General features: G+C 43.6%; 1 protein-coding gene across 2 annotated transcripts in view; it reads right to left on the bottom strand.

The window, feature by feature from the left end:
* ASB7 (ankyrin repeat and SOCS box containing 7) overlaps positions 1–26,430 on the bottom strand; it is a 57,287-nt gene that overhangs the window by 15,935 nt on the left and 14,922 nt on the right. For both annotated transcript variants that reach the window (XM_069766319.1, XM_069766318.1), the window contains exons 4-5: positions 19,043–19,298; positions 14,899–15,504 (exon numbers count right to left, since the gene is read on the bottom strand). In XM_069766319.1, coding sequence (XP_069622420.1) covers positions 14,899–15,504; positions 19,043–19,280 — 844 coding nt within the window. In that variant the 5' untranslated portion in view covers positions 19,281–19,298. The remainder of the gene's footprint in view (positions 1–14,898; positions 15,505–19,042; positions 19,299–26,430) is intronic.

Here is a 26,430-nt window from a genome sequence, read left to right as displayed (position 1 = left end):
AGCTGTCACACAGACAGCTCTCCAGCGACCAACGATGCCGAAGTCCCCGGTTAACCAGGGTAAACATCGGGTTACTAAGCGCAGGGCCGCGCTTAGTAACCCGATGTTTACCCTGGTTACCAGTGTAAATGTAAAAAAAAAAAACACTACATACTTACATTCCGGTGTCTGTCGCGTCCCCCGGAGTCCGCTTCCCTGCACTGTGTAAGCGCCGGCCGTAAAGCAGAGCGGTGACGTCACCGCTGTGCTCTGCTTTATGGCCGGCCGGCGTTGACACAGGATGCAGGAGGAGTGCAGGGAAGCGGACGCCAGGGGACACGACAGACACCAGAATGTAAGTATGTAGTGTTTGTTTTTTTTTACATTTACAATGGTAACCAGGGTAAATATCGGGTTACTAAGTGCGGCCCTGCGCTTAGTAACCAGATGTTTACCCTGGTTACCAGTGAAGACATCGCTGAATCGGCATCACACACGCCGATTCAGCGATGTCAGCGGGTGATCCAGCGACAAAATAAAGTGCTGGCCTTCTAGCTCCGACCAATGATGTCACAGCAGGATCCTGATCGCTGCTGCATGTCAAACACAACGATATCGCTAGCCAGGACGCTGCAACGTCACGGATCGCTATCGTTATCGTTCTAAAGTCGCTCAGTGTGAAGGTACCTTTACACAAATTGGCCAATTGGTGACCCAAGTGCCTTCATTTTTTAATGTTTTCGAGAGCAGTAACGTACTTCCAATTTCATATATTCAATGTTTACATACTATAGCATTTCAGAGGGCAGCTTTAATCTGTTCGTGGTCTTAACCATGGATAACTAAGCTACTACAATACCCTGCACATGGGGTAAACGACATAGCGAATCAGAAGAATCAGCTATTACGCCTACTACATATTGGGAGATGGGAATACCTCTTTAAGGTGAACATTTTCACCTGCACCCCTTTAAGCCTTCCTATGTAATAAGATTTTATTTAATGACAGAAAGCATGTCCTGCCAAACGTTAATTGAGCACAATGCTTATTTTCCTTGAATCAACATCTGAAGCCTCCTCCCTTAGTTCCATACACAAGATATTCTCATATCAAAGAGGAGTGCTTACAGAAGAATGCGCCCATGGTAATGGTGTCCTGTCCGGCTCATTCAAGGACATTCATATATAGGATTAATTTGACAAGCAAAATCGTATTTTTCCACACCATAAGGAGAAAAAACAAGCATTTAAGCAACCTTCAGACAATACAATAATGGGAACAAGGGCTTTTAGGCATGTGCGTTAACCAAATGTTGCCTTCTGTAAACACGTCGGCAATCAGCAGGGGGAAAACCAACCAAATTGCTTGTTTGTTGGGTGACTAAATCGTTCATGCTGACATTAAGGAGGTGGTCCGCTACAATGTGTAGTGGGCAGATTGTTTTAAACCTTGGAAATAAGGCTTTGCTCAAATATTCTGCGCTTACAAATGTGCCTGTGAGAGCCGCTATCTCTGTCCGCTCACCCCCATCACGTGACTCTCCCCGACACCAGCGGCCTCTGATGACCGGTAACGACATGTCAACTCCAGGAACTGGAAACGGCCTCTGCATCACCCTGGCTCCACAGTCTGCCAGGCTCTGTCCCACCCGAGTCTCGCCGTATGGCTAAGCAGTACTGTACAGCCAAATGGGGGTATCAGCAGAAATTGTGACACATTTTGGTGCCATTTTTACCCATTTCCCCATGTGAAAAATGTAAAATTTAGGGCTAAACATTTTTTTGTGGTAGAAATGTAATTATTTTTTCACTGCCCAATGGTATGAAACTATGTGACACCTGTGGTGTCAATATAATCACTGCATCCCTAGATGACTTCATTGAGAGGTGTAGTTTGTAAAATGGGGTCACTTTATGGTTCCATTGACCCTTTGGAAAATTAAAAACTTGGGGCCAAGGCAACATATTAGTGGAAACAGACCTCAATTTTCCATTTACTCAACCCAAGTTATACAATTCTGTGAATCACCTGAGGTTTAAAAATGCTCCCTACACCCCTAGATGAATTTATTGAGAGGTGTAGTTTCCCTCATTCCCTTTCGAGCCCTGCCGTGCGCCCAAACAGTAGTTTTCCACCACATATGGGGTATTGGCGTACTCAGGAGAAATTGCACCACAAATTGCATGGTCTATTTACTACCGGTAACCATTGTGAAAATGAAAATTTGGGGCTAAAGATACATTTTTGTGGGAAACAGCAACATTCATTTTTTCTTTACAAATTGCTTTAATTTCTGGGAAGCACCTGAAGGGTTAAATAAACTTATTGAATGTGATTTTCATCACTTTGAGGGGTGCAGTATTTAAAATTGTGCTACTTTTAAATATTTTCTGTCACATAGGGCCCTCAGGGCATAAAAATTAAAAGTTTTACATTTGTTAAATTTGTGCGCCAAGATTCTGATACTTTCACAAATAAAACTGGAAAAAATATCGTCCTAAATTTACTACTAACAAAGTACAATGTGTGACGAAAAAAAAACAAGTCTCAGAATCCCTGGGATACGTTGAAGTGTTCCAGGGTCATTACCACAAAGTGACACTGGTCAGAATTCTAAAATTTGGCTGTCAAGAAGGTGAAAACAGGCTGGGGAGTGAAGGGGTTAAGGAGAAGAGGAATTTCACCTTTCAGCAGGACAACAACCAAATCAACAAAAGAATGGCTTCACTAGAAGATCAAAGTTTTGGAGTGGCCCAGCCACAGTTCAGACTTGAAACCAATTGAAAATCTGTGGGTGCTGTAGGGGTTCACTCTCTCGGGTAGCCGCTTGGGACACGAAGCCACGGGGTTTTTATATAACACATGAAATAGTGTTTATTTCTACTGGTTGTACAGTACAGAAAATAAAACCATAAGCCTGACATCCCTAGCCTTGTCCAGGCACTAACTAAACAATAAGACCTTGGCTATTCAGACACGGCTGAGCTAGCCCGATTGGTAACACAAACCAGCCAGCGTCCATATCAACCAGTGGTGGTGGCAGTTTGCTGCACACGACCTGTGCAGTCTCTTCTCAGAGATATCCTGGCTGGCCTCTCTCCAACACAACCCACACTGCTCAGCTTCCCCCAGCTGACTGAGCAATGAACACACGGATTAACAACCAGAGGACAAGATAGACCCTAAAAATTTACTTTTATTAATACATTTTAAAAGGACTCAACAACAACAAATCCCTGACAAAAAAATAAAAAAACTCCACAGCATTAGGGTAGAAAGTTGCCTAAACAGCTCAATAGCATTATGCTTTGGTGTAATACCATACTAACAGAGACGACACCTCATACTCCAATACCATGATATGTAGGTGCCTATACCCCTACGTGTTGAAATAATCTAACAATAATGTGAGTAAATGGCAAAACAGTGCGTATATAAACTTGGGTTAAGATATATAGATATGTCAACCTTCAATGAACATCTTACAAGAGAATATCATTGGTAGAGTATTATATATCATAAGGGAGGTCAAAAAACAGGGGGTAAGGGGGCACTAGACTGGGTAAGTCCTGCTATCTTTCCCTGCCTTGCTGCGGAGGTTGGCACCCTAATGTAAAACGGTATGGCACCCAGCTCAGCATCGGCAATGCTAAATACCCTACAATTGGCCCAAAATCAAGAAAAGGACAATGGGGAGACTGTATGTCAGCTATAACTGTTGTTAACAGGATAAAGGAAAATGCACTATATGTTTAAAGACAAAGTCTCTTTCCCTTATATTACAGGAAATGACCAGGTAGTAATGTACAACTGTCACTGAACCATATTTATAGTCAATCTACTATGTAATTGTCTAAAGGTCTCTTCCGTCTTTGTCTGTCTGTCTGTCACGGATATTCATTGGTCGCGGCCTCTGTCTGTCATGGAATCCAAGTCGCTGATTGGTCTCGCCAGCTGCCTGTCATGGCTGCAGCGACCAATCAGCGACGGCCGCAGTCCGATTAGTCCCTCCCCTACAGTCAGCGCCCGCTCCATACTCCCCGCAGTCACCGCTCACACAGGGTTAATGCCAGCGGTAACGTACCGCGTTATGCCACGGGTAACTCACTCCATTATTGCCGCTATTAACCCTGTGTGACCAAGTTTTTACTATTGATGCTGCCTATGCAGCATCAATAGTAAAAACATCTAATGTTAAAAATAATAATAATTAAAAAAATCATTATACTCACCTTCCACCGCCTTTCCCGCTCCTCGCCACGCTCCGGTAACCGCTCCATGCAAGCGGCAGGTTCCGGTGGTATGGGAGAAGGACCTGCCATGATGTCACGGTCATGTGACCGCGACGTCATCACAGGCCCTGCGTTCTTGCCCAAGAAGGACCTGCCATGACGTCACGGTCATGTGATCGAACTACAACTGGCCCTCGGAAGGTGAGTATGTTTTTTTTTTTAACCTGTGACATACGTGGCTGGGCAATATACTACGTGACTGGCCAATATACTACGTGACTGGCCAATATACTACGTGACTGGGCAATATACTACGTAACTGAGCAATATACTATGTGGCTGGGCAATATACTACGTGGCTCTGTGCTGTATACTATGTCGCTGGGCAATATACTACGTGGCTGGGCAATATACTACGTGGCTGGGCAATATACTACGTTGCTGGGCAATGTACTACGTTGCTGGGCAATATACTACGTGACTGGGCAATATACTACGTAACTGGGCAATATACTACGTGGCTGGGCAATATACTACGTAACTGAGCAATATGCTCTGTGCTGTATACTACGTAGCTGGGCAATATACTACGTGGCTGGGCAATATACTACGTCACTGGGCAATATACTTCGTGACTGGGCAATATACTACGTCGCTGGGCAATATACTACGTGGCTGGGCAATATACTACGTGGCTGGGCAATATACTACGTGGCTGGCTGGGCAATATACTACGTCGCTGGGCAATATAGTAACAGTTTTATGATACAATCAGAAATTGCGCCTCTGGAACTGGGAATGTACCAATGGAATGCAAATGAACTCCACGGTGGCCAAAAGTCATTCGAACTATGTCAGTGGAGCACACGTACGCTCCACAAGGAGCAGGAGGAAGAATCAAACCGGATATGATGTAAATGGAGTGCATAAGCGCTCAACAGGGAGCCGAGGGAAATTGAAATATGAAAGCTAATAAAGGCTCCCTGGTTACAGATAGTACCATATGCAACCAGGCAATATAGATAATGGACAAGGAGGGGCAAATTGAATGTTACATGACTCAATACTGTTTCAGTCAAAATAAATAAATGAAAAGAGTCAACATGCATTAAATCGACCATAAAACACAATAAAGGAGGAAAAAAAGATTCCTCAAAAAGACCACCATGATAGGTGAGCTTTCCATTCGGAGAAAACTTGTTTCTTTGTTAATTAAGTTCAAGAGAAAGCTGGTTGCAAAGGGCCATGGTATTTTTGTGAAGTGGAATCAGATAAAATTAGAGAAACTCAACAGTTCATTGAGTTCTTCAGGACTAAAGGTACCTTCACACTCAGCGACGCTGCAGCGATACCGACAACGATGTCGATCGCTGCAGCGTCGCTGTTTGGTCGCTGGAGAGCTGTCACACAGACAGCTCTCCAGCGACCAACGATGCCGGTAACCAGGGTAAACATCGGGTTACTAAGCGCAGGGCCGCGCTTAGTAAGCCGATGTTTACCCTGGTTACCATCGTAAAAGTAAAAACAACAAACACTACATACTTACCTTCCGCTGTCTGTCCCCGGCGCTGTGCTTTCCTGCACTGACTGTGAGCACAGCGGCCGGAAAGCACAGCGGTGACGTCACCGCTGTGCTTTCCGGCTGGCCGGCGCTCACAGCCAGTGCAGAGAAGCACAGCGCCGGGGACAGACAGCGGAAGGTAAGTATGTAGTGTTTGGTTTTTTTAACTTTTACGCTGGTAACCAGGGTAAACATCGGGTTACTAAGCGCGGCCCTGCGCTTAGTAACCCGATGTTTACCCTGGTTACCAGTGAAGACATCGCTGAATCGGCGTCACGCACGCCGATTCAGCGATGTCAGCGGGTGATCCAGCGACGAAATAAAGTTCTGGCGTTCTAGCTCCGACCAGTGATGTCACAGCAGGATCCTGATCGCTGCTGCCTGTCAAACTGAACGATATCGCTAGCTAGGACGCTGCAACGTCACGGATCGCTAGCAATATCGTTCAGTGTGACGGTACCTTAAGAGACTGCAATCAATAAATCTACATCTCGGAGTATTTTTTTTGTCCAATAATCTGTTAACCCCCACCACATATTGATACGTAGATTCAATGATCCCATCAGGTTATCTCTTATCCTGAAATCTCCCTTCCAGGTCTCTGGACTGCGAATGGAAACCACTCAGAGAGGAGCAGTTCCTCCTCAGTCTGAGGAACTGCCCCTTGGGGATGCCCCTCTTGAGCGGTGGCGGATGATAGCTCTCCCACTTCAAAAGTCTATTAGTAGCCGATGGTTTACGAAATAGAGAAGTGTTTACGGAGCCATCATTCCCCCTTGAGATATTCAGATGCAGGAAGGAGATGTTATCTCCGCCCACCTCATATGTGAAGAACAGGCCAATATTTTTGGAATTCAGGTGACCAATGAAGGACTCGAATGATGTCCTGTCATCAGACCACAGGAGAGGATTTCGTCAATATACCTGCCCCAGAATATTATCAATGGGCACCAGACATCCACGTCCCTAAATATAAGTGTGTCCCTCCCACCAACCCAGGAGCAGGTTGGCATAGGTGGGATCAGTGACTCCTCATCGCCATGCCCCTGAGTTGGTGGTAGTACTTGCCGTTAAAAGAGAAAATGGATATGCCATAGGACACACTTCAACAGTTCCAAAAGGAACTTATTTTGTGGTCCCAGATATACCACCTACTTTTAAGGTAATAAGTCATTGCCTCCAGGCCCACGTCATGTCTAATGCTGCTATACAGCGCCTCCACGTCGATTGAGGCTAGAATTGTGTCAGAGTCAACCATGATACCTTCTAGTTTATTAAGACGGTCCATTGTATCTCTGAGATAGGAGAGACGGGCAATTAAGGTACCGTTACACTAAACGACTTACCAACGATCACGACCAGCAATACGACCTGGCTGTGATCGTTGGTAAGTCGTTGTGTGGTCGCTGGGGAGCTGTCACACAGACAGCTCTCTCCAGCGACCAACGATCAGGGGAACAACTTCGGCATCGTTGAAACTGTCTTCAACGATGCCGAAGTCCCCGGGTAACCAGGGTAAACATCGGGTTACTAAGTGCAGGGCCGCGCTTAGTGACCCGATATTTACCCTGGTTACCATTGTAAAAGTAAAAAAAAACAAAACATTACATACTTCCATTCCGATGTCTGTCACGTCCCCCACCGTCAGCTTCCCGCACTGACTGTCAGCGCCGGCCGTAAAGCAGAGCACAGTGGTGACGTCACCGCTGTGCTCTGCTTTACGGCCGGCGCTTAGTCAGTGCAGGGAAGCTGACGGCGGGGGACGTGACAGACATCGGAATGTAAGTATATAGTGTTTTTTTTTTTTTTTACTTTTACAATGGTAACCAGGGTAAATATCGGGTTACTAAGCGCGGCCCTGCGCTTAGTAACCCGATATTTACCCTGGTTACAAGTGAACAGCGGGTGATCAGCAACCAAAAAAAGGTCCTGATCATTCCCCAACGACCAACGATCTCCCAGCAGGGGCCTGATCGTTGGTCGCTGTCACACATAACGAGATCATTAGCGGGATTGTTGCTACGTCACAAAAAGCGTGACGTTGCAACGATATCGTTAACGAAATCGTTATGTGTGAAGGTACCTTTACAAAAGGTTTTAGGAGTTTGACCAGATAGACACTAAAGTTCTGGTAAAAAGCATTGACCCCCAAGACGATTGGTCTACCCTTAAGGGGGCTGATGCCTTTGTGGACTTTGGGAAGAGCATAAAATTTTGCTATCACTTGCCATTTAGGGAGAAGAACGTTATACTCATTTTTCGATAATAATGCCGTTTCTAAAGCTCCAAGAAGAATTTTGGATAGCTCCAAGGTGTAGGTTTCAACGGGATCCCTATGTAGGAGCTCATATGTAGACTGGTCCGACAGAATCTTTTGACACATGTCAACATAATTATTATCCATTATCACTGTGTTTCCGCCTTTGTCTGAAGGCTTCAGCACCATGTCTCTATTGTTACCAAGGCCCTCCAGGGCCACCTTCTCCATATGAGAATGATTGGGTCGGGTAGGTTCATACCTAAAATTAATATGGCCAACCTCTTTCGTGACCAAGCTAAGGAAAATCTTGATGCGTCCCATGCCACCAGAGGCAGGCACTCTCTCACACTTCTAGGCTTAAGATCTGCAAAGGGCCCTTCCCCCAAACCCTATTTAGCCTTCCACAGATAAATCTGTAAGTAGTCTTACATCTAGAAGGTCCGCCAATAGAGATAGCTTGAAGTGTCAGCAACTGGGTATCATTATTTACAAAGAACATCTTCCATTTGAGTTTCCTTGTAAAAAAAAGTTTAGAGTATCAAATCTAGTTGTAGGGACGAATGTTAGTCCCTTTAGCAATAACCAAACGTTCTGAGTCAGATAATGTATGTGATGATAGATTGATAATGATTACTATTGCCCACCAGGGAATCCCCTCTATGTATGACCACTTATTGCCTGTGAGTTTGTGGCCTGGTCCGATACTGTAGATCGTAAGGGACCACCCCCTGGCTTCTAAAAAAAAAAAAAAAAAAAAAAGAGGTGGATGGAGAAGGTGAACCAAAGGATGAAGATTGATTAAACTTTTTAGTTATTCGGTCCCCCATTGTCCCTAACATTTCCTGTAGTTCCCTCTCTTCCATCTTCCAGATTTTTTATACATTCTTGTACCAAGGCTCAATATCTGAGGATTCTATGTCAGACAAGCAGATTCCGAGCAACCCCATACAAAGTGTTTGTTTCCTATCCCTGATGTTCAATTGGTCTTAAGATTCTCCTCCCTATTGGAAAATAGGAGTTGCCTTGTGTTTAAGTGCATCCTCAGTTAGTTCTTTTAATCTTGTAGATGTAAAAAGTGAAAACATGGCCCAGTTCTAGTCATAACTATCCAGGTGCACCTAAACAGGAACTGTGGCGCTAGGATTTAACCCCTAGCCTACTTGGCTTTCCTAGAGTTAAGTACTGTAATCTGTGGATCATTACTGCAAGGAAGAGTGTGAAAGATTGCCAATTCTAGATGTGCCATGGTGATAGACTCGTACCCAAAAAGACTGAATGCTGTCATAAATTAAAAGGGGACTTTGACAAAGTATTAGTTTACTTATGCAACCACATTATTTTAGTTCTTTTTGTACCAGAAAATATTTCAGTTTTTCAATGGATTTGTATAGATTATGGGTGACCTTAAAAGGTGGAAACAATTCTTAAATATTTCTTCTTGGTATGATTCGTTCTAAAAACTTGATATTGTAACAGCGGGTGTGTAGTCTTTATATTCACCGTATGCCCAGGAGATGTGATATGATCAGACCATGCTCCTGTAAGGTCAGACACAGCCATTACACAGCAGGGGAACATTTATAAGATTATCTCAGCACAGGAACATTTTATTTAAAAACATCCGCTTGTGGAACTTCTTATCACTCCAAGATTTGTTGATTACAATATACTTTTGTTTGTGAGAAAGCCCCTTTAAGTATTTGCTGCAGACGTTTCTGCATGAAACCCCCCCCCCCCCAGTAATTAAAAGGGGTGAAAAATGCTGCAAAAAAGCTGAGAGTTGACATTCAGCAGATGTGAAACTGCTTCAAATCTGCAAGGAAAAAATAAGCAACATGTGCATGAGATGTGAGAAATCTTGTTGACTTAGCTGGGAAAGTAAAATGATTAGTGATGAGCAAGTGTACTCATTGCTTGGGTGACCTCCGAGTATTTATGACTGCTCGGAGATTTCGTTTTTTCATGGCTGGCAGCTGAATGATTTACAGCTAGTAGCCAGGCTGAGTACATGTGGGGGTTGCTTGGTTGCTAGGGAATCCCCACATGTAATTAAGCTGTCTAGTGGCTGTAAATAATTCAGCTGAGGCGATGAAAACTAAATCTCCGAGCAGTCATAAATACTCGGAGGTCACCCGAGCGTGCTCGGGAAAACCCGAGCAGCGAGTACACTCGCTCATCAATAAAAATGATGCATTTTTTCACCCTCGTCCCGGAGATAAGTGTGGGTCTGTCACAAGACAAGTCCTTTAATTTTCTTTTTTTTACATAAAAGGGTTTTCCCACGAACAAAAGTTAATTTTAATCAATAGATCTTGGAATAATAATAATTTCCACGATTGGATGTTAAATAAAATATTCCTGTGCTGAGATAATCTTATACACGTGCCCCTGCTGTGTACGGTGTAATGGCTGTGTCTGTCTGTACAGGAACATGGTCTGAGCATATCATACCTGCTCCTGGGCAGTGGTGAAAGCAAAATAATTTACAGACATTAACCCCTTCCTGATGTGCGCCGTATATATGCACTGTTTTGAGGAAGCTGCGTTCCCGCAAACAGCAGTATAGGTAAGGCAGCAAGATCACGCGGCCTCACACTGAGCGCCGTGGCGATCTGGTGTGGGTGTCAGCTCTGTGTGAGAGCTGACACCCCGCAGCAATGGCCACGATCGGTGCTGGCCACGATCGGTGCTAGCACCGATTGCGGGCATTTAACCCCTCTGATGCTGCTGTCAGTAGTGACAGCGCCATAGATGAGCATCGCACAGGGAAAGGGTTCCCTGCTCGCTTGCATCAGGACAACGCGATGCGATCGCAGGGGCACATTTATAAGATTATCTCAGCAGAGGGACATTTCATTTAATCACGTCCAATTGTGGAAATTATTATTATTCCAAGATCTATTGATTAAAAGGAACTTTTGATAGTGGTAAAACCCCTTTAAAGGTTGATAATTTAGAGACACAAACCTGACTGTTTCCATACAGCGGGTTTTAAGTTATAATAATGGTATCGGGGGGGGGGGAAGGAAAAAAAATTAATATTGGAACACAGGGGAGTACTTTAGTTGTATAATTCATGGCAGCATATTTTTTTAGGTTCTTCTACAGAGGAGCTCTTACAAGTCTATGATGGACTTAATAATCCAGAATCACCTTTCAGGTCTACTAAAGAGAATTTTTCTGTATATCCCAGTTATATGCTGTCCAAAGTTATGTTGTAGGAGAGGACAGAGTTAAACCATTAGTATTCACCCTATAGAAAGCAGCAGAGCTGGTGAGATCCATTAATAATGATCTTATCTTCTGTACAGTAAATTACCTCGGCCTCATTATCCTATGCTATTCCCAACGCTCTCTGATCTTATCCAAGATGTTCATCATCTCGAGGATTCTTTCTAAGTCACTTTTTTTGTTTTCTGGCCCTCTGTTCTTCAAAGAACTTTCTTTCAGGTCGGTCAGTATTCAATCCTCATTGGAGCGGTCAGAGTCTTTGGAAAGATTTATATTCTCCCATTAAATCAAACTTATGAAGATTTAATGCTAAAAAGACCCACTCCTTTGAACAGCTCTGGCATGCTGCAAGCAAAGTGACGTGCTTTATTTAATGGCTTGCACAACCAAACAACCTCACAAGTATAAGCACTTAATCCCCCTCCTCTCAGCAGTTAGCATTGCACACTTGGTCTCCTAGTAATCCTCAGATCCGTGCTTACTGCCATCTAATCACACACAGTACAGAAGAACATATCTGAATGCCGATGAGCTGGTAGTTATGGAGGAGAACACATCTCCTGTGACGGCCAGAGGAATGTTCTACAGCAACACCTCGTTACATACAGCCGGGAGTGGGCATTTCCTACACAGCACGGTGCAAAAGTTCTAAGCAAGTGTGGGGAAAAAATGCTGCAAAATAAGAATGCATTTAAAAATAGAAGTGTTAATAGTTAATTTTAATCAATTAACAAAATGCAAAGTGAATTAAGAAAAGAGAAATCTAAATCGCCTTCACCTTTAGAGCATCACCAATCCATCTAGGTACACTTGTACAGAGTTTTTGAAGGAAATCGGCATGAAAGTGACACCAAACATCTAGGAGAACTAACCACAGATCTGTAGATGTAGGTTGTCACGACTCCATCTTTCTCTTCATGTAATTCCAGAGAGAAGATATGATGCAGAGATCAGGGCTCTGTGGGGGGGCCTCATCAATTTCAGGATGCCTTGCTTTTTTCCTACTGAAGAAAGTTCTTAATGACATTGGCTTTATGTTTAGGGTTGGTGTCATGCAGCAGAAAAAAATTGGAGAAAGGCAGAAGCCTCCCTGATGGTTTTGCTTAATGGATAAGTATCAGTGTACCTCACAGTATTGAAGACATCGTTATTCTGACCAGTTAACACCACCGGTTGCCATTTTACTGCACTTAAGTTCCTCGTTTTCGTGAGTAGGCAAGTCTTGTTTCCATGTTGCAGGCATGTCCATGAAGACCACATCTGACCACTCTTCTCCAAACAGTAGATGGGTATAACTGGGTCCCACTGGTTGCTGCCAATTCGGAGATGATGGCGCTTCCGAAGTGAAGTAAGCATGTGCCTATTTTGTTGCAATAAGTTTCCTTGGCTTACCAATGTGTCTATGGTGCTCGACGTCACCCATTTCTTGGTGTCATCAATGCTGAGAAATACAGGCAGATACTTATTCACATGCAATATCATCAGAGAGACGTCTGATTTGCTACAAGTTTGTTCTGGAAGTGATGATATGGCCACCACAGAGCCCTGATTCTCAATATCAATGATACTGCGTGATTACAGAAGAGACAGAAGGATTTGCACAAGCCTACAGCCACAGATCTGTGGTTAGTTATTTGGTTAGACATTTGGAACAATCTCCATGACAAGGTCCTCCAAAAACTGTGTGCAAGTGAACCTAGAAGACCTGATGTTGTTTTGAATTCAAAAGGTGATCAACCCAAAATTTGATTTGATTCAGATTTCTATTTTGTTCATTCACTTTCAAAAAAATTTAGATTTTTAAATTATTTTTACTAGGTAGCATTTTTTCCACATCAAAACTTTTGTACAGGACTGTTTATGCTACAGTTAATACGGAACTACAAGTTCCAGCAGAGTTACATATAATGGATTACGGCTGAATTCACACATCTGTATGTCGCAGTACGAATATGATGCACAGACTTAGCCGCAGGATTAGTGACCAGAACATGACTACCTCTTACATGTGTATGAGGCTGCTATTCTGGATCTCAGGGACATGATCTGTGCCTCATGGATGCCGTAATGAAGCCTAATACTAGCCAGCATAGCCGATACGCTCACATGCCAACCCTAGGATATAGCATCCAGCGGCGTGGATAACAACTGGCGATATCTGGAGATTACAATTACACCTGCTGGACATACAATATTCTGAAAAGGAAGCACGCTCTATAGAAAATAGCCATTTCCATGTATTAAGTAGATTTTTACGAGGATCTGTCACCATTTCTGAAGGTCTGTTCTGGCAAATAATTCCCCATAGTATTGCATTTCCTCCAGTCAAAGTGGTGTGTCCTCGCGCGCAGTCAGGACTGATTGCTCAGGGACAGAGATGTAGTGTCTGGTCTGGAAACACCCAATTGTCATTGTACTCATAAAATAACAGGAGGCATAACAGGTGAGATTTACTAACCAAAAGGGCCAGAACTCTGGATAAGTTTGCCTCAAAAACTGGCATACATGTCTTCAGACATATTTAGATTTTGTTTTTTTAGGGTATTTTAGACAATTTTTGAGCCAGACTAGATAGTTTTGAAACATATATAAAAAGTAGCATTGCTAAGAGAAGTATTTCATAAATCTGGTGCAATTTATTGCATACTCAAAATTTCGGCACAAGCCAACCAAGAGGTCCCAATAAGTAACATGTAGCAAGATGAGGAAAATTTACTTTACACATATGTAAAGCTTTCAGCTATATAAATTGACCATCAATGCGCGCCTTTTTAATGACCTCAAATAAAAGAGAAAACCATCACCCAACGGCGGGAGAAAATGTAGCAGCCATCAGCTGGACATGATAGCGGACACCTGCATCAGCCACGATCGGTGCTGGCACTGAACATGGTCATTTAACCCTCTAAAAACTCCTGCCAATAGTTACAGTGACGTCTAGATGGTTAACAGAGTATGGGGGTCCCTCTTTAACCAGATCGGCAACCTCCGATCGAGTTTGTGTGCTCCTGATGGCTGCGATGGCAATCCAAGGCCAAGTAATAGCCATATAGTCTGCCGGGTATAGTGACCCGTTCAGAAGTTCGCAACATTTCAACGGTAAAAATAGAATTTTGCATTTCTGTAATTCCACGTTGCATTATAACATTCCTAAAAAGCCCCAGAAGGGTTTTTCAATGTTTGAAAATTGCCATTTTGTTTTACATGTTTGTCAAATTTCTGATATTTTTATTAAAGGGTTGTCTGGCCCAAACTGGTAAGTATCCAGTCACTCTGTATGACTGCAGACTTCCGAATCCCCCTAGAGCACATACTGGGCGCTGCAGGGACTCGCCAGTTTCTGAGCCGGGACCGGAGGTTAGGTATGCGTAATACACACCCCCAGCCAGTGGGCGTGGCCTCACTCCACACACTTGTATTGAGCCTAGGCCACGCCCAGTCTAGTGACGCGGCCGGCCAGTGGGCGCCTCCGATAGAGGGCGTGGCCTCACTCCTACAAGCGTATGGAGAGATGAATAATTAGTTGAGATTCAGAGCAAACAAACTATGCATAAATAGACAGCAATCTCCAAATGACTAAAAGGACAAAAAAAACTCCCATAAATAGAGTGGATATTATGACTTAGTTACTTACTTCGTACTTCCTGAAGGAAATCCAGACATGGCCGGCTAGTTTCCGAGATGCTTAGTGATACATCTAACGGGGTCTGGCCCTCATAGTTCCTAGTGTTCGTGTCTGCACCATAATTGTACAACATCCGGGCACAAAGGACATCATCCCGGAGTGCTGAAATGTGAAGAGGGGTCTGTCCATCCTCTAGTCGCCCTAAGTTCGTGTCAGCACCTCTTTGGAGAAACATGCGACAGTAAGAATGGTTACTTTTGAGCACGGCATAGCGTAGTAAGAACCCGTTTTGAATATCAATATTGGCGTTATGGTCCAGTAGGATCTTCACGCAGCTGGATCTTTCCCTAATGATTGCTAGCTGCAAGGGAGTTGTGCCTTTGTCACTTAAAGGGTCAACCTCAGCCTTGAACTCCAAAAGCAGTGTCACAAAGGAGTCTCTGCCATAATGTGCAGCCACATGCAGGGGCGTCCAGCCGTCATTGCTCTTGGCGTTAATGATGTCACCTCGATGCTCCGACTCCAGCAGAAGGCGTGCAATTCGAGCCCGTCCATGCATGGCAGCATAGTGCAATGCTGTGAAGCCACCAATCAGATCCTTCACTGTAGGGTCCGCTGTAACAGAAAGCAACAGTGAGGCTAATAAAGAATACAGCTGAAAAGCACAATGGTTAAGGCAATGGGCAGGAGAGGCGCTGGGCAGGAGAGGCCGTGGTCTCCTGATTTCCACAGACTCCAGCCACAGGAGGTCCAGGAAGATCAGCCATATTAGGGAGGCATATGAGTGTGTATAAGTCTTTCCTACGGCTATAGTCTCCCCATGTAATGACTTACATGATGATTTATCATGTATCTTTGAGCCGTCTAAAGTCATTACTACTGTAAAAGTGACAAGTGTTGCTGCTGCTTTATTCTGACTAAACCTCTGACCTCAGAAATCAAGCCCCCTAGCACCTATTTTCTGGGTTACATCAGATCTGGTACATTTTCCTTTACACTTTTCTCTTACAATTGATCTATTTTCATTTAAGGTAAAAACAAAACACAAACAAAAAACATAAAACCTTTTTATAGGTCTTTTTTAGTATACAATGCTAACCTGATAGGAGTGACAAAATATAGTGAGAAAAAAGACTAAAGAATATTTATTTTCTTTACTATCCGGAGTGAAAGTCTTTAGGCTGCATTAGCATTATGGCTGTGGCATTACACAAGTTGACATAAGAGGACTTCCCACCCGGCTATGTCCTCTGATGCCTCCAAATATTGTCTTCCGCGCTTCATGTCCTTGTTAAGAGAAAGCATGTGTCAGAACATCTGCCGATCAGTGGATTTCCTGTGGTCTGGCACGAGTGGTGTAAGGAATTTAGGTAACATGCTCCTCTGTGGCTTGTCGCCCGTCCAAGCAATACAACATACATTATTTAAGGGTCTTCTGGTACACTATGTTCAGTGTGCACAGACTGTGCCCCTGCAGTTTATTTAAAAGGAAGTGAAGGGACAGGAAGTGAGTAATGGAAATCTGCTTTCCCCTGACTATGGCTGGATTAATGGGCTGTCTGAGGAGACTGGACTTCTGGAACATATTCATCGGTTACCTGTTTACAAAGGCAATGTCACAAAATCAAAGCAGCAAAATAATGGGGGCATATAAGACAAAGGAGACCATAATAAGACACATGACCGCCATTCCTCCCAGAGACCGGGGAGTAACCTCTAAATTTTGTAAATCACATTTCAGCATTGTTGTAAACCATGGAAACCTAGTAAAACGCTGCAATCATATTCTACATTTTATTATAACTAGCTGGTCACCATACTTCACCATAACAAAGATACTTTGTTATCACACTAGGTACAAACACGAAGGTTTATTGCAACAAACATGACAGAAATTGGACATTTATACCCGGCTGGAAGAATGGACAACCCTCATAATTAACGGGTTAGGCTGAATACGCCTATAACCCTGTATCCAGAATGCGTCATACTAACAATTATCAATAGGGCCCAACCAAAGAATTTACCTTACAGCAGGGAGTAGGGGCGGTCACCCTTATTTTTGGGATTGGTAGGAGTACTGGCAGCTGCAGTTTCATTGACATGTCAGAAAAAAAGATGTACGGTATAGCTTAACAATTTTCTACTAGAATTGCCCCCAACATATAGCTGGTCACACAATCATCCTGTAGGGCTCCTGAGCGATCAGCTTCAAACCTATTAAGTACTGAATTCTCCTCTGTTGCAGCACAGAAACAGAAAAATACTGCCTTACATGGCGGCCAGTGGAATAATTGGGCCATTCTTGTAACGCCAGAGACCAAGTCAGTCCTGACCAGTGAGAGGCGCTCTTTACAGCCACTATTAACAGTGGGATCCTGAACAGGAGAAGCTCATGTCCCCAGTATACCTTGGACAGAACGCTACAACATATACCACTCTAAAGGCAAAAGTCGCACATTGGCTCCTGGTTCTAATAAAAAGCATAGCGCGCTGTATACTTCATAATGTGTCCGTCTGCATAAGGGAGCATTGCAGACAATGCTTTTCTATACAGTGAAACATATGCTGAAAAGGGCATCCTCCGTTATCGCAGTGGGTACGGATGTTACCATCTACTGTCCTCCAGTTTTGCGCTCAGATGGAATTTTTGACAAATATTAAATTGAAATAATTGAGAACTAAGCCATTCTGATAAGAGAACATATGTGCGAACATAAACTAACAATAATTTTGTAAACGTTTTTATATATTATAGATATTGCACATTGCTGCTTATGGGTGGGGGTCCAGAAGGGCGCAGTTCCTGCAGAGCTGCGAGCATAGAACAGTGTTCGGGCTCAATATTAAGTCTGAGGGTCTGAAAAGAGCAGTGTTTTGACTGATCAGCGGTGATCTCAGGACCTGGACTACCCCCTCCGCACCGATCAGCAGCACTACAATATATAAAATCTTTTACAAAATGATAGTTAACAGATATTTAATGATTCTTAATAAATCTTCCACACTTATGACCAGAGCCGTCAGCATGTTTCCAATTACTGGTGGAATTAAAACACATGAAGACATCACTTTCGCACTAGAAACCACAAGAAAAAAAACATCATCTCTGGCAATTAATTCAGAGAAATAAAGACATCGGCAGATTGACATCACTGCGACGCTATGCTTGCACAACATACGGATCTGCTCAGTGTAATCTTTATGCTCATGTTCAGAACAGAATATATGGAATATATTAATGATTCATATGAAAAGACATTAAAAAAAAGTTCATATAAGGCATCATCAAAGGGTACTAACATTTCACAATTACACATTGTGAGCCCCGACGGGTACAAGGAATGAAAGCTGTGCTAAATATGCCTTGTGGAATAACTCTGAACTCAGTGTTAAGTTGGCAAGAGACAAAAAGTTTCATGTGCACGCCGCCGCTTTACCAGGTCCTCGATCGGCTGTAGGATCACTCTTTTGCAAAGCATACAATTATAACAGTATGTGCCATTACTGTAAGATTAATTGTTCTCTGCAGTTCTCTAAAAACACTAGGTCTGATACCCATCTCCACCTTTTAACCTCAGTTAGAGCAACCATAAGAGCATAATTAGGCAAGTACTGGATCTACATGTACAGCTCTTGATGTGGACCAAGCAGGGTAATCCTTGTCCTGGAGGCATTATGTGGGCGTCATCGCACACATTGGTAAATTTACAGCATTGGATGGACACTATAAAAGACAGAGATATCTATATACATATGATGTGCTGCCATCTCCTGGCAATAGAGCAATATGGCATCAGACTGCTTCAAAATTGTACAGCGGTAACATTCAGAGCAGAAATTGTTCCTAAGTTTGAACGAAAATTAATGGCGGTAGTTACTGGTAATAACCAGAGAAGTATTTAATAATCATTGAGTAACAACTTTCAACTTCTTAAGGTCCCAGTGAATCTGTGCATTAAATGGGCAGGCACAAATTACAGTGGGAACCAAGCAAAAAAAAATAAAAAAAATGAAGCTAACGGCTTCCCTCAATTATCCTGTGTGGTCAGAACAATGTTGGCAGACCAGTCACATGAACAAGGGTTTTTCCCAACCAGAAAACCCTTTTGCATAAAATGTTTGGCTCCTCATAAAACAACGTGCATCTCACCTCCATGTTCCAGGAACACTCTCACACATCTTTCTTTCCCTCTGGCAGCTGAGAAGTGCAGAAGCGTCCACCCGTTGGTATCACGGCCATTGGGGGAGTAGCCCTGTTCTAGCATTGTGCGGACGGTGTGGACATCGCCTACGGCCACTGCCCCCTGGATCCGCAATTCCTCCTGCAGCTCAGGATTCCTGCGGCAGTGATGATGTAACATCCTCCACGCTCTGCTCTTCCTCCACATAGATTCAAGTGAAGTCACCTGAAGTCACAAAGATACAGGATTAGCATTTCCATCAGCAGATCACAGGGCAATGATTGCAGAGTTATGGCATTAAGGGCACCTTGGATGTAACAGGCACAAGCGATGTCATCCCACTGACATCCAGTCGCAAACATGAGATGTCGATGGATGGCCATTGCAGCAAGAGCTCAAATAAGGACCACCAGGACTGGCTTGGCTATGTGGGCCTGTATGGCTTCTTATAGCTGGCCAAGATGAATCTTATCCAATCTTATCAATTTACCGGATTTATGTACATGTATAGTGCATTAGAATACTGTTATGTTTTATCACAGGAGTCAGTGTTTCTGCCACGTCTGCAGCCCTCTGGGGTCATCATAAATTAAGTAAGTAACACAGGAGCTACAGCAGCCACCAGAACTAGATAACTTACTTGATTTTTGATGACCTCAGAGGGCTGGAAAACATGGTAGCAACACTCAATCCTGTGATAAAACAGGCAGAAGAAATGTTACCACAGACAGCAACAGCTGCGAGCCTCTGCTGTCATCTTTATATGCTCTTATCATGACTTATGCTTTATCGTTTGGCCAGGAGCTGTGGCATGTGCCAACCATGAACTGGAGAGGCTCTGCATGGTCAGACAACAAATAAGACAGTCATAGGAGGGGCACATATATAGGATCTCAGCAGAGAAACATTTTTCCTGCTTTCCAGTGCATTACATGGTAAAATTAATAGTGCTAATCAAAATACAATTTGTCCTGCAAAAACCAAGTCCTCATATGACAACTACTTCCATTCGGAGTGCAGTCCATGAAAAAAACCTGACATTGCGCGAACCAATGTTATTCAATAGGGCTGTTAATATGATCACTTAATACAGACAATGTCTGTGTGACAAAAAAAAATTGCAGCATGCACTATTCTTGCCCCTTCAAGTCTATAAGGGTGCGGAAAAGGAAAAAAAATGCATCTCGTACAGGTCACACATAAAAAATGATTTTTGATGGAAACATTGCAATTCTTTAACATAGGAAACTGTATTTGGTCTTGTAGATAAAAACTGCAAATGTCTAAATATGGATGCCATATGGATGACACATGTATGACAACACAGATGAAAATTAATCCACATTTTCTGGATGCACATCAGACGATTTATTGTACCCTTGATTGATCTTAGCCTAAGCCTCATTCAGAAGTCAGGGGCATATGATGCTGCCAAGCTCAAATCATGAGACCACGGCCAATCCATGCTTCATGGTGCCAACACAGACCGAGTAACAAAGATGTCTGAGAAAGGCTTTATAGAGAGACATCTTTCTTAAATTAGTCATTTTTAGACACCTCTAGCATGGGTCTATCTTCAAGAAGGACTTAATGTGCATTAGTCACGCTAAAATGGGAGCGTATGTGGGCTTGTGTATGGGGCTTTAGCCAATTGCCCACTTCTGGGAGAATGATGTAAAAGGGTCATAATACCAGCTCAGCCCCATTCTGTCACCTGTAAATTGCCCAATGTTTCTCTGTGTATCTCGTAGTGTAGTAAAGGTACCTTCACACATAACTATTTTGTTAACGATATCGTTGCTTTTTGTGACGTAGCAACGATATCGTTAACGAAATCGTTATGCGTGACAGCGACCAACGATCAGGCCCCTGCTGGGAGATCGTTGGTCGCTGGGGAATGATCAGGACCTTTATTTGGTCGCTGATCACCCGCTGAATCGGTGTGTGTGACGCCGAGGATGTCTTCACTTGTAACCAGGGTAAATATCGGGTTACTATGCGCAGGGCCGCGCTTAGTAACCCGATGTTTACCGTGGTTACCATTGTAAAAGTTAAAAAAAACAAACCGTACATACTTAGATTCCGGTGTCTGTCCCCCGGCCTCAGCTTCCCTGCACTGTGTCAGCGCCGGCTGTAAAGCAGAGCACAGCGGTGACATCACCGCTGTGCTCTGCGGTCTTCATTTGACCGCATATTCATTTCTGTAATGAGCGGTGCCATGTGACCGCTCAGTACAGGAAGAAGCTGCAGCGCCGGGGAAGAAGCAGGGACGTCCAGGGACCACACCGGGAGCAGGTAAGTATAATTACACAGCCCCCGCTCCCCCTCCCGTGCCGACCCCCAGGTATGACTCGAGTATAAGCCGAGAGGGGGACTTTCAGCCCAAATATAGTATATACGGTACCAACAAATTTTGCAGCATAATGTAGGGCCCAGTGTGAGAAAGCTGGGTCTCCCTCAGCGGTCATGGGTCTTCCAGTAGGACAATGACCCAAAACACACTTCAAAAAGCACTAGAAAATGGTTTGAGAGAAAGCGCTGGAGACTTCTAAGGTGGCCAGCAATGAGCCCAGACCTGAATCCCATAGAACACCTGTGGAGAGATCTAAAAATGGCAGTTTGGAGAAGGCACCCTTCAAATATCAGGGACCTGGAGCAGTTTGCCAAAGAAGAATGGTCTAAAATTCCAGCAGAGCATTGTAAGAAACTCATTGATGGTTACCGGAAGTGGTTGGTCGCAGTTATTTTGGCTAAAGGTTGTGCAACCAAGTATTAGGCTGAGGGTGCCAATACTTTTGTCTGGCCCATTTTTGGAGTTTTGTTTGAAATGATCAATGTTTTGCTTTTTGCTTCATTCTCTTGTGTTTTTTCATTTAAGACAAATTAAATGAAGATAATAATACCAAAAAATTTGTGATTGCAATAATTTTCAGGAAGAAACTTAGTATTATCTGACAGAATTGCAGGGGAGTCAATACTTTTGGCTAAAACTGTACATATTTTTTTCAAATCTCCACTTTTTCCTCCCACTAAAAATAATACAAAAACAAAATAAACATACCGTTTTTGGTGCTGCTGCATCCGTAAATGTTTGATCAAAATAAAAAGCATTACTTTCCTCATCAATCTCTCTGTTCTCCCAATCTAACACTATCACCTCTCTGCTTGTCTCTGCTTCCGACTGCAGCAATGATGTCCCACTGCAGGGAAATGTAAACACTGCAGCCAATCACTGGCTACAGCGGTGCTCCACTAAAGCCAGGCATTGAAAGCAGAAATCACATTGCTGCAACAGGGACAACGGTGATCGGTGAGGTGAGTATTGCTTTTACTTTCTTAAATTATTTCTTCATTCATTGGAAAAAATCTTGGCTTACAAAAACCCCTTATCAGACCATGTTACTACACCTGTTTATTCAAGTGTTTCACAGTTAACCCCTTCCCGACCTGTGACACAGCGTATGCGTCATGACAGTCGGTGCCAATCCGACCTGTGACGCATATGCTGTGTCACAGAAAGATCGCGTCCCTGCAGATCGGGTGAAAGGGTTAACTCCCATTTCACCCGGCCTGCAGGGACAGGGGGAGTGGTAGTTTAGCCCAGGGGGGGTGGCTTCACCCCCCCCCCCGTGGCTACGATCGCTCTGATTGGCTGTTGAAAGTGAAACTGCCAATCAGAGCGATTTGTAATATTTCACCTAAAAAACTGGTGAAATATTACAATCCAGCCATGGCCGATGCTGCAATATCATCGGCCATGGCTGGAAACACTTATGTGCACCCACCCCACCCCTCCGATCGCCCCCCCAGGGTTAGGGGTAGGGTTAGGGGTAGGGTTAGGGGTAGGGGTAGGGTTAGGGGTAGGAATGTGCACACGTATTCTGGTCCTCTGCGGATTTTGCTAAACCGCTGTGGATTTATGGCGGATTTACCGCGGTTTTTCTGCGCATTTCACTGCGGTTTTACAATTGCGATTTTCTATTGGAGCAGTTGTAAAACCGCTGCGGAATCCGCAGAAAGAAGTGACATGCTGCGGAATGTAAACCGCTGCGTTTCCGTGCAGTTTTTCCGCAGCATGTGTACAGCGATTTTTGTTTCCCATAGGTTTACATTGAACTGTAAACTCATGGGAAACTGCTGCGGATCCGCAGCGTGTGCACATACCTTTAGAATTAGGCTATGTGCACACGGTGCGGATTGGCCGCTGCGGATTCGCAGCAGTGTTCCATCAGGTTTACAGTACCATGTAAACATATGGAAAACCAAATCCGCTGTGCCCATGGTGCGGAAAATACCACGCGGAAACGCTGCGTTGTATTTTCCGCAGCATGTCAATTCTTTGTGCGGATTCCGCAGCGTTTTACACCTGTTCCTCAATAGGAATCCGCAGGTGAAATCCGCACAAAAAACACTGGCAATCCGCGGTAAATCCGCAGGTAAAACGCAGTGCCTTTTACCCGCAGATTTTTCAAAAATGGTGCTGAAAAATCTCATACGAATCCGCAACGTGGGCACATAGCCTTAGGGTTAGGGTTGGGTTGGAATTAGGGTTGTGGTTAGGGTTAGGGGTGTGTTGGGGTTAGGGTTGTGGTTAGGGGTGTGTTGGGGTTAGGGTTGTGATTAGGGTTACGGCTACAGTTGGGATAAGGGTTAGGGGTGTGTTGGAGTTAGAATTGAGGGGTTTCCACTGTTTAGGCACATCAGGGGGTCTCCAAACGCAACATGGCGCCACCATTGATTCCAGCCAATCTTGTATTCAAAAGGTCAAATGGTGCTCCCTCACTTCCGAGCCCCGACGTGTGCCCAAACAGTGGTTTACCCCCACATATGGGGTACCAGCATACTCAGGACAAACTGCGCAACAATTATTGGGGTCCAATTTCTCCTGTTACCCTTGAGAAAATAAAAAATTGCTTGCTAAAACATCATTTTTGAGGAAAGAAAAATTATTTTTTATTTTCACGGCTCTGCGTTATAAACTTCTGTGAAGCACTTGGGGGTTCAAAGTGCTCACCTCACATCTAGATAAGTTCCTTGGGGGGTCTAGTTTCCAAAATGGGGTCACTTGTGGGGGGTTTCTACTGTTTAGCCACATCAGGGGCTCTGCAAACGCAACGTGACGCCCGCAGAGCATTCCATCAAAGTCTGCATTTCAAAACGTCACTACTTCACTTCCGAGCCCCAGCATGTGCCTAAACAGTGGTTTACCCCCACATATGGGGTATCGGCGTACTCAGGAGAAACTGGACAACAAATATTGGGGTCAAATTTCTCCTGTTACCCTTGGGAAAATAAAAAATTGCGGGCTAAAAAAATCATTTTTGAGAAAAGAATTTTTTTTTTTTATTTTCATGGCTCTGCGTTATAAACTTCTGTGAAGCACTTGAGGGTTCAAAGTGCTCACCACACATCTAGATTAGTTCCTTTGGGGGTCTAGTTTCCAAAATGGGGTCATTTGTGGGGGATCTCTAATGTTTAGGCACACAGGGGCTCTCCAAACGCGACATGGTGTCCGCTAATGATTGGAGCTAATTTTCCATTTAAAAAAGCCAAATGGCGTGCCATCCCTTCTGAGCCCTGCCGTGCGCCCAAACAGTGGTTTACCCCCACATATGGGGTATCTGCGTACTCAGGACAAACTGGACAACAACATTTGTGGTCCAATTTCTCCTATTACCATTGGCAAAATAGGAAATTCCAGGCTAAAAAATCATTTTTGAGAAAAGAAAAATTATTTTTGATTTTCATGGCTCTGCATTATAAACTTCTGTGAAGCACCTGGGGGTTTAAAGTGCTCAGTATGCATCTAGATAAGTTCCTTGGGGGGTCTAGTTTCCAAAATGGGGTCACTTGTGGGGGAGCTCCAATGTTTAGGCACACAGGGGCTCTCCAAAGGCGACATGGTGTCCGCTAACAATTGGAGCTAATTTTCCATTCAAAAAGTCAAAAGGCGCGCCTTCCCTTCCGAGCCCTGCCGTGTGCCCAAACAGTGGTTTACCCCCACATATGAGGTATCGGCGTACTCGGGAGAAATTGCTCAACAAATTTTAGGATCCATTTTATCCTATTGCCCATGTGAAAATGAAAAAATTGAGGCGAAAAGAAATTTTTTGTGAAAAAAAAGTACTTTTTCACTTTTACGGATCAATTTGTGAAGCACCTGAGGGTTTAAAGTGCTCACTAGGCATCTAGATAAGTTCCTTGGGGGGTCCAGTTTCCAAAATGGGGTCACTTGTGGGGGAGCTCCAATGTTTAGGCACACAGGGTCTCTCCAAACGTGACATGGTGTCCGCTAAAGAGTGCAGCCAATTTTTCATTCAAAAAGTCAAATGGCGCTCCTTCCCTTCCAAGCCCTGCCGTGCGCCCAAACAGTGGTTTACCCCCACATATGCGGTATCAGCGTACTCAGGACAAATTGGACAACAACTTTCGTTGTTCAGTTTCTCCTTTTACCATTGGGAAAATAAAAAAATTGTTGCTGAAAAATCATTTTTGTGACTAAAAAGTTAAATGTTCATTTTTCCCTTCCATGTTGCTTCTGCTGCTGTGAAGCACCTGAAGGGTTAATAAACTTCTTGAATGTGGTTTTGTGCACCTTGAGGGGTGCAGTTTTTAGAATGGTGTCACTTTTGGGTATTTTCAGCCATATAGACCCCTCAAACTGACTTCAAATGTGAGGTGGTCCCTCAAAAAAATGGTTTTGTAAATTTCGTTGTAAAAATGAGAAATCGCTGGTCAAATTTTAACCCTTATAACTTCCTAGCAAAAAAAAATTTTGTTTCCAAAATTGTGCTGATGTAAAGTATACATGTGGGAAATGTTATTTATTAACTATTTTGTGTCACAAAACGCTCTGGTTTAACAGAATAAAAATTCAAAATGTGAAAATTGCGAAATTTTCAAAATTTTCGCCAAATTTCCGTTTTTATCACAAATAAACACAGAATTTATTGACCTAAATTTACCACTAACATGAAGCCCAATATGTCACGAAAAAACAATCTCAGAACCACTAGGATCCGTTGAAGCGTTCCTGAGTTATTACCTCATAAAGGGACACTGGTCAGAATTGCAAAAAACGGCCAGGTCTTTAAGGTCAAAATAGGCTGGGTCATGAAGGGGTTAAAGGATATTCTATTTTAGCACTTCGTTTCTAACGTGTATTTTGACATATAAAATATGAGCTGGTTAGCAGAATCACATTTGGCTACGGCTGTTGGTGGGCCAAAATTCAGCTTTTCAGTTTTTTAATTATTTTTTTAAAGGGATGCTGTCAGCAGGATTGTGCCCCCTATTTTACATACTGCATACCTTATTGTTTCGGGGAGAAAAAAAAATTACATTCATCATGCAGGAA

The sequence above is a fragment of the Ranitomeya imitator genome, chromosome 4 (genome assembly GCF_032444005.1).
Source record: "Ranitomeya imitator isolate aRanImi1 chromosome 4, aRanImi1.pri, whole genome shotgun sequence".
NCBI classification, from domain to species: domain Eukaryota; kingdom Metazoa; phylum Chordata; class Amphibia; order Anura; family Dendrobatidae; genus Ranitomeya; species Ranitomeya imitator.
The sequence above is the reverse complement of the archived record's forward strand: the minus strand, read 5'-3'. Positions and strand labels throughout refer to the sequence as shown.